General features: G+C 33.8%; 1 protein-coding gene across 1 annotated transcript in view; it reads left to right on the plus strand.

Moving 5' to 3' along the window:
- The window catches only part of LOC119585557 (AP-2 complex subunit mu), a 21,556-nt gene that overhangs the window by 1,400 nt on the left and 10,156 nt on the right, over positions 1–10,000 (plus strand). Inside the window, exons 2-7 of the mRNA XM_037934227.1 lie at positions 6,633–6,819; positions 7,020–7,103; positions 7,349–7,427; positions 8,412–8,527; positions 8,691–8,793; positions 9,340–9,453. Of these exons, the coding sequence (XP_037790155.1) occupies positions 6,643–6,819; positions 7,020–7,103; positions 7,349–7,427; positions 8,412–8,527; positions 8,691–8,793; positions 9,340–9,453 (673 nt within the window). The 5' untranslated portion in view covers positions 6,633–6,642. The remainder of the gene's footprint in view (positions 1–6,632; positions 6,820–7,019; positions 7,104–7,348; positions 7,428–8,411; positions 8,528–8,690; positions 8,794–9,339; positions 9,454–10,000) is intronic.

Consider the following 10,000-nt stretch of genomic DNA (forward strand, 5'->3'; position numbering starts at 1 on the left):
GAGTTCGTTAATGTCCCATATGATTTTTTAGACCCTATTACTCCAGCCAACAAAATGGGACACTACTGGGAATCTGCAAACATCACTGTATGCATCCCCATTTGATTATTGTATTTCCCTAGCCAGGGGCTCTGGTATATAATTGAAATAGAAATATACATTAAGGTAATTGTTCAGAATACCTTTTGCATGATTAATCACAATGATAGTGGTATTGGTGGTTTTCTCTAACCCACAGAATAAGTCAGCACATTGTCTAATACAGAGAGTTAGATTAATCATTCCGTTGTGGATGCACTGCGTTAGAGCAAATTGAAGATAATTTTTTGTAGAGGACTAAAAGTTGCAGTCATCAATACAAGGAATAATCTGCAAATACAAGTGCCTTAAATTAAGGTAAAAGAATTCTGAAAGTGCTGCTCACAGCCTAAGTTCACTCAGTGCACCCAAATTTCAGCTCTGTTTGCTGTGCATACCAGGTGAAGACAATTTTTGTTAGGGGCAGAGCTTCTCTATCAACCCTCCTGGGCACCCACTTGGCAACTTAGATTGTTGAATAAATTTTGTGATGTGGAGTTGGGAACTTAGTCTGACAAGTGCATCCTTACTTTAAAGGGCTATGCCTCCTGTGGACCCCATCTGGGGGGAGGCAGGGGCTTCTCCCCCAAATTACCACCCTGGAAGACAAAGAATCCTCCACATATTCATGGCAGGATAGAGTGTACAACTGACGCCTGATGCCAAGTCTATCCTGTGCTCTATTCTGTAATACGTATGTGGTGGATTATCCAGGATGACCAATTCTCTGTATTTTATTCATATTTTACCCACAATTTCCCTGCTACCATTTATTCCCTCCCCTGCTATCAGGGTCATGGTTGTTAGTGGTGAGTGATTTCTGCAGCATAATTTTTATGTATCTGAGTAGAAAAGAGTGAGAGGAATCCATCAATCCATCATCGTCGAGATTGGTCATGCGAAGGTGTTCTAAATATTTACCTACATTAAAAGTGCAATGCCCTCTTATGAAAGTGACCATTATTGATGGTAATGTTAAGACCTATATAAGCATTGACAGGTTATGCAGGGTTGCTGGACAGGAAAGTTGTTTGCTGTCATTTTTTGTGACCTGTTTCAATAATTTCTGATATTCTTTGCCACTGCAAATTATGTTTATGTACTGTATGAGTGTCCTTCAGTTTTCTTTATTGTAGTTCAGTCATTATGTGAATTTATAAAGTTTGGTCATATCATTTTATACTTAGCAAAGTTTGTTTCCATTTGCCCCAGTAGGGTATTGAACCCCATAGAAATCTCGGTGATTTTATGTTTATGACATGACTTACACTTCAAGATTCAGAATCTGGTGACAAGAATGAAACCAGTGTTCTTTTTCTGTTCAGACTTTGTTTACAGGCCTGGGAAACCCATGGCAAATTGGGGTAGGTGGGAAGTCAGGGCAGGGAGGAAGAGACTGTTTGTTTTTTCTAAAGAATATAATTATATAAAGATTTACAAGCCTGCCTTGCATACCATGCACACAGTGTTGGCAGATAATAAACATCCTCTGCATATTTTCATTAATGAGGATTGATAAACTCTGGTTGTACCATTGATGTATATCCTATATTGTCATTGTATAACTTGTACCAGAACCAGTAAGGCAATCATACGTTTTTCATGATGCAAGAACTGGGTCTAAACTGCTCAAGTAAACTATATGAAGCCCTGGACAGTAAGCAACAAGAAATCATTCTTACTTACAATTGGTCTGTTGATTTATCCATTTGTACAATGGTTTATGTGCTCTCCAAGTGTGAATTTTGTTGCACACAGATGGCTACACAAGTACTTTGCAACCAAGGAGTCATTTGTCATTGCCTTATTCCTTGAATTTTTAGGATTTTTTTTTTGGTAATTCTCCACAGTACAAAGACAAAGTCCCTAACTCCTTGTCACAGAATTTATTCAATAATCACATGTTGCTGTGACTGGGCACAGTCTGAGGGGCTGTGCCCCCCAACACCCCCTGTCATACATTGTCTTCACCTTGATATGACACTCCAGATCACAGAGTGGACTTTGATTTAAGCAGCACTTGCCATGGTATTTTTCCTTTATTTGAGGCATTACTGTTTGTGTGTCCAGATTATTTCTTGTACTGACAGCTATAACTTTTTATCCTCTACAAGAATATCATCATCAGTTTGGTGCATTCATACCGTAAATATTAATGATGTTATATTGTTATTATTGACGTTATGATGATTATAATATTAAAATACTAATATCAATAAAAAAACAGTGAAAAATCTTCCTGAAACTCAGTGAAAAGGGTAAATTCCTTGTTGACTAAGGATATATGAAACCATCTATGTGTAAATGCAACCAGTAAACTAAAATCCCAGCTTACAGTACAATAGGTAAAGGGTTAGTGTTTGTAAGTTATCATGTATAGCCAAATTGAACGTCCAGGATTTGCTTTCACTGATTGTTTACTCTTTGATAAACAAGGGCATATCAATTTAAATAGAAATACATCAGTTTATTGTCTACTGAAGGATTAATGTTAAAGGTGCTGCTTTTACTATCATGTTTTTATATCAGTTGACTCTTCAGTTTGTGCAGGAAATATATGAAAAGTACCTTCAGTTTCATTAATTTATTGATTCCTTATCCAGGTATTGTCCATCAGGAAAGTCATTATTTTGTACAAGAACTTACTGAAATCTCATCAGCAGTACTTTAATACCAAAGCTGTTAATAAGAATAATACAGATGTCTGCAAATTGCATCTTAACCCTACGAATGCATATATCTATTGTAATCTCTGGTTCATGCTGCTTTGATGAGCTTTAGGTGAATAAGTATGTTGATTTTTATAACTGAATACATCAGAAAATAATTTATTTCAATGTTAATAGAATTTTTCTTTGGTGTATGAAAAAACGAGATGAGACAAGATGCATTGAACAGATAGTAATTTAGATTTACTTTATAAAAGCTATAGATATTAAAAATATATGTTTTATAAAAAAATAATTATTAAAAAATATTTGATATCTGTAAGCTATTTATAATTTTATAAGTTATTTATTGGCAACTGCTGTTTGAACATGTATTGAGGTGATTGACAGTACCACCTACCAAAAAGCTGTTCTCCAAAATATTTAATATCTCCCTACATACAGTCTATTTATGGTTTTGTTAATTACATAATGAAAATATATCTAGCTTATGTAGACTGTTGTTTCATGCAGATTGTGCTGCTTTGTTGGGCTCCACTGTTTATTTTAGTGGGTGCTTTCTTGCCACCTGATTCTTTTTGTTTACTCTATGTAACCATATAGTCAACTTCTTAGGTTCAGGAGTACATGCCTGTCCTCTGCAGTTTTGTTTTGTAAATTGTTTACACATAAATGGCTTCACAAGTGCCTAGTCACCACGGTGTCAGTTACTAGGCTTACCAGAGCTTATTTGGTTAACTATTCCTTTAATTTTCATAAAAAAGTGTATTTGCTATATTGTTATTATTGTTATTAAGGTTATTGTAAGTTTATGAATATCATGTTATGATTTTTTGAATGGTAATAGTAAGTATAAAAATATAAAGATGCTTTTCCAAAAATTCAAGTAATGGGCTTTGATAGGTGAGATAATTAGTCATAGTAATAAACTCCTTTGAAATGAAGCTAGAAAGAGGTTTCAAACTACTTTTATTGGGCTGTATTTCATGTTATCTATTTAATGGAATTTTAATACTTTTAATAATAATTTTATTAATAATTTTAATAATAATTTTAATAATAATATCAGTTGCTGTATGGAGCACTAGTTGTAGTTGAAACTACATAAAGGATTTGAACTTCTTATCCAACATCCCCTCCCAAGTGTTTATACATAAACTTATTTAACTTAAATCTTCTCACATTTTAACCTTATGCACAAAATAGCAAATCATATTATAAACCAGAACACATTTGTTTGAATATATGGATAGTGATCAAAACGTAAAGGAACTACATTTTCGACCACCAAAACTAAATATTAATTATGGAAGTTTCAAGATCCCGAAAGGAAATGCATATCCATACATCTTAAATAGTTATAGTTACTGGATTTCTTTAAGAATATATCCATTATTCATTTTCTAGACGGCAGGCTGGGCATCAAGGGCAGTCTAAATAACCTAGATATATCCAAATATATTAGCCTACATTCCATGATTTAGAGTCAAATGAGGAAATTTCCTGAGCATACATTAAAATAACATTTAATCCATTTAATCATCATGTCATGGCAAAAATTTCACTGGTGATGAGTGTGGTATCTCCTCACATCATGAGCTGGGTTCTTGGCGACTGATGCCATGGGAGCCTGGCCATGAGCCACACAATATCCCAGGCATTAAATAGTTTTGCTGAAGTTAATTCAAATTTTTGAGTTTTGGATTGGATAAGGAGGGTTGAAGTTTCAAATGACCGAGATTTAGTCTCTGAAGAGGGAGAGGATAGATGTACTGTTTAAGGATTGCATTGCCTTTTACTTATAATATTTATTTATCTGATTATTTATGATCACTAAACAATAATCTGATATTTATAGAGGGACTTACTTTTAAAATTCACTATCAGTTGCATTGTGACTTTTCCAATTTTGGGATAACGGTCATAGCCCACCATAAGGATATTTGAGTACTGAGCAGTTTTGAAATCCTTTGGCTGCCTTTGATATTAAATGAAGTCTGTCAAGAGAATTTTGAATAGGTGTAGACTATTTCCTTCAGGTTTCATTTTACTTGCATTGATATTTTATGTCCTTCACATATAATTTACACGTATTACAGTTAGTCAGAGCTGACTTAACCCGATAAGTCAGGGTGATGTGACTGTCATGCCATAAAAAAAATTTGACTGAGGGCTGGATGACAGGAATTATACCATCATAGAAAATTTTGGCTAGGGGTCAGGGGAATAAGAATGTCTTATAATGAATTATTTGGCTGAAGACTGGGTTGATGTGAATGATACGCCATGAGTGCACAACACTCTTGGAGGAAGATTAAACTCAGTGGGCATTTAGAAAGGGACTCCTGCATTGTTTCCACCAGTGAAAGAGGGTGAAGTGTACTGTCTGTGAACTATGACAAATACCTGGAAGAGTTGCTAGTGTATGAGAGTACTATTTCCGTGCAAGCCACACATTGGGTAAAGTTGCCATTCAATTACGCCTTTTGCCTGGATTTTAGGATAACTGTGCATAGTGGGATACCCAGATCCTATATGTTAGGGGACTGTCTATCAAACAAATCTATTTTCATGTTTTTTTACTGTTAGAAGATTGTTTTTTTACCATTTCTTCCTCTAAAGACTCATAAGTACCAACTTTTAAGATAATTAGCTAATTGTGAGAAAAAATAAAAAGAAGTGAAAATGAACTTAAGAAATAGAAGTTTTAGTGATCAAACTCTGAGTGTAGTTTTTTTTTTTAATGATGTAAGAAATAAGGTCTGTTAATAGTTCAGAAGTATGGCAAGAATATATTACTTACTAGTTTGCATAGACTGTTTTGTTAACAAATGGTAAGGCTATAATCTTCAATTTACTTCGAGTTTTAGTTTTAAAATTTGATAGTTTGATCACATTCCATCTTTAAATGCTATAATTATAAAGAATATCAATAACTGTTCATAAGGATTCTTTATAAAAAACAGGTCTCCCATTCAAAGGCTGTTGTCAGACTGGGAAATGTTAAAAAAAGGTGATTAACTGAGTTTATTTTTCCCAATAATTTTCTTCTTATTTATTTATTATGCAAAGTGAAAGGGAAATATTTTGTTTTACATTTAAGATGAATACAAATGCTTTGATTACCATTCTGTAAGCAAAAATTCCATTTTGTAATAAGTGAAATAAACATTGCTACTTTGTGATTTGTTCCCACTAGTTCTTGCAGAGGAAATAAACCATAAATAGTTCTCATAGTAAATAGTATAAGAATTTACTATGTTATATACTCTCTTGCCTCTAAGAATTCTCTGTTTCAATAACAACTAGACCGTTAGCTGGCTCGTTGCTTTACTGAGTTCAACGAACTTTAGGCTTAGAAAGAAGTTACCCTTTCATTATTAATACTTTATAGCCAAGACTTTCAGATCTGCAAAAGTCATAAAGGACACCTTTGTATTGTCCTTGAACAGTAATTTCCTCAAGTAAAACATATAATTTGCGTTTGTGCTGTTAGTAGAATTAAATTCTCTAATATTGTGAAGTATTAAGCAGTGAAGTTAGGATTACAGATGTGGATAAACACAAGGGGACCTAGAATGCTGTGATATTTATTTATTTATTTATTTTTTTGTATTTAGTTATGCAATTCAGATGGAATCTGTTTTATTCGATGTTGTTTTTTTTTATTGTAGTATTATGTTGAACTTTTTACAGATGAGAAACCTTGAGTGTTCTGTAAATTATAGTATTTTATTGAACTTGAAGTTGAACATTGCCAGTGATAGCTAACCATGTTACATGTTAAGTGTTAGGCCAAAGACTACCTGGTAATCAGAGGAATTTTATTATAGAAATCTATGTTCTTTTTATTTAATTCTTTTTATGCTTTTTTTAAATTTTCAGAACCTCCAAGATGTTGGGAGGGTTGTTCATATACAACCATAAGGGAGAGGTACTCATATCTCGCGTGTACCGTGACGACATTGGTAGAAATGCGGTGGACGCTTTCCGGGTGAATGTGATCCACGCTCGGCAGCAAGTCCGCTCTCCAGTCACTAACATTGCTCGTACTAGTTTCTTCCATATTAAGGTAACAAAATTATGAAAATCTACTGGATTAGATATTTTCTGTATTGTGTTATCTATTCATTTGCAAAATTAGTTTGGTTAAATAAAGAATTATAAAGTATACAAAATAGAATTAGAATATTATATGCTTTTAATTGTGATAGAGATATGAGTCAGATTTTCCATGTTACAAATTATAGTCAATGGGATTGTTTTTTTCAGAGAGCGAATATCTGGGTCGCTGCAGTAACAAAACAGAATGTCAACGCTTCGCAAGTTTTTGAATTCCTTCTGAAAATGCTGGAGGTATGTATAGGTGCTCTTGGAAGGTTTCCTACAACAAACATTTTTGTATCGGTATTACATACGATAATAATTTATATCAGTCTATATGAGTTTGGATTACGAGAAATATTTTGCAATACAAGATTGTCCGAGTACAACTGTTTTTAGGAGAAGGAACATTTTGATATAAATATTTGGTAATACAAAATATTGATACAGGTTTAGTGCTTATTTTTCACTCTTTTATAACAAATTATATCTTACAGGTGATGAGCAGCTACTTTGGAAAGATCTCGGAAGAAAATGTTAAGAACAACTTCGTCCTGATTTATGAATTGCTTGATGGTATGTTTTTCATAGTGCTCTTGTCTGCATGTATGAATTTAATACTTGGTGCGTGGAAATAGGATTTCATTCTACAGAATATGGGTTAATTAAAGTATTAGCCATGTTTTCATGTTTTGTCCACTAAGTTTTTGTAAATTTTGTTGCAGAAGTCCTCAGCCACCTAAGAGTCTATTAATAGGCACTTGACTTTCCCCTTTTTCTTTCTTTTTTTTTCTAATGATATTGATATCAATACTGTTATTATTATCATTATGATTACAATAATGTTGTTAGAATAGCATTAAAAGATAAAAGAAAATCTTAAAAAATCAGGGAAAAGTGTACATAGGTGAGATAGGTAGGATTAATAATTGATTCTATGATAACTAAGTACCTTTGGGATCATGTTTGTGTTAGCACAGTGAATAAACTAAAATACAGTGGACATGGCATACATGTGCTAATGGTTAATGGTATTTGTTTGGTTACTGAATTTTTATGTATCCTTTTATATTTTTAATTATTGTGGCTTTTATTAAACTGTAAAGTGTTTGACATGTAATTAATACTAGAATAACCTCCCCCAATGCAAAAATGCCAAATACAAACAATTAAGCATAGGGGAAAAAAAAATTATATTGGGGTCAGTAGTCTGTCCATACAGTTTTGCTTGTTTAGCACTTGTATCATTTTTTATTGTGTCATCCATGATCAAAACATCAGGAGAGGAAGTGACTTTTTTTTTTAGTCCTTTTTATGAAAAGATATTGAGAAGGAGACTATCTCTCTAGCACTTTCCAAACATCACTGAGCCACATCTTCTGTCCCAGACTTTTTCTTTTCACCGAGTATTTAAATAGGTTCATGTTGCCATTGTCAGTCAGCTCCCCCCCCCCCCCTGAAATAGGTAAATGTAACTGATGCTTGCTTGTCACGATGTTGGTAAGAGCCAAATATTTGGTGTGCAAATTTCTTTACCTGCAATCCTTTTTTCTTTTCCAGAAATCCTGGACTTTGGTTATCCTCAGAATACTGACACTGGTGTCCTGAAAACATTCATTACTCAGCAGGGAATAAAGACAGCCACAAAGGAAGAACAATCTCAGATTACTTCACAGGTTTGCATTAATTTCAGGCAGTACATCCTCAAATTGGATGTTGCTGGTTCACGTTGCTGAAATTGAGTTTCATTAAGTGAAAAGGTGTGCTGCAATGTCTCTGATGTGCATAAAACAAATTATGGAGGTCTGTGGTTGAGTCTAATAATGAATGCTCCGTCAGGTCACTGGTCAGATTGGATGGCGCCGGGAGGGCATCAAGTACCGTCGCAACGAGCTCTTCTTGGATGTTATTGAATATGTTAATTTGCTGATGTCTCCTCAGGGTAAGCTAGAGATTTTTTAGTATTGTATGCTTCAGAATGCAGTGTATGGAATATATGGAACCTAACTCCTGGTGAATGAAGACTGCACCCCCCCCTCCCCCCACATACATATACACACACACTCACACTCACACTTGAGATGTTAATGACATTTGGCTTAGTGCAGATTGACTAACATCATTCTACTGCTTATTTATATAGTTTTGACTGTTTTTCAAGATGCATTAAATATTACAGAAAATTGCATACTATGCATCTTTGTGGCTGAAAACTTGCACTTTTGTTATTAAAACATACAGGAATTTGCAAATGATGACTGAAATGACTGAACTAGGACTATATAACTTCACAAATGGCTACTTCAGTTTCACAAACTCTTACTTTGGCCAATTTGGTACTGTAGTTTAGGCCCCATGAATGCAAAAGATTATTGGACAATGTTCCATGATAGTATCAAGTTGTCTGACTTAATAGTTTGCTAGAGAATAGGGGATTGATTGATTTTTTCTTCTGATGTTGATCAATTATCTTTGTTTCTGTTAACAGGGCAGGTGTTGTCTGCTCACGTAGCAGGAAAGGTTGTGATGAAGAGCTACTTGTCAGGGATGCCAGAATGCAAGTTTGGCATTAATGACAAGATTGTCATGGATGCCAAGAGAGGTTAGTGCTTTCTGTTGTTTATGAGTAACACTTGCTGTAATGTTATTTGTGTTATGCGTTGAATGCATTGTCAGTTCATGGAATGCAGGAGGAAGTAATAATACTTTTTTAAAATTATAGTTTTATATTGTAAAAATGCTGTTATATATTCTGGTAAACAACATGATGCCAACAAATTCAATTTAAACCACTTCTGTGACAAAAGCATAAGTCAGAATGATACAAGCTCTTCTTCAGCATAATGATGAAGATAGTATCAAAATATTAATTTACCTTGTATTATGGCATTATCCTTTATTTACAACTTTTTCTACAGTTGCTCAAATTTATGAGTGACTCTGGGGATATTTATAAATTTATTAAATATTAACTTGTTGAAAAATAGAAGTTAATATGGAAATGGAAGGAGAGCGATGAGGGTTATTGCTTCTCAAAAAATACATTCAGGTAAACCATGCTTAAAATTGTTTAAAAACTTTCAGAAGACACCAGAAATATTTAACGGCAAAATATGTAATGAATACTTTGGTACTTGGTAAGGTAATAT

Source organism: Penaeus monodon, chromosome 1 (genome assembly GCF_015228065.2).
Source record: "Penaeus monodon isolate SGIC_2016 chromosome 1, NSTDA_Pmon_1, whole genome shotgun sequence".
Taxonomy (NCBI): Eukaryota; Metazoa; Arthropoda; class Malacostraca; order Decapoda; family Penaeidae; genus Penaeus; species Penaeus monodon.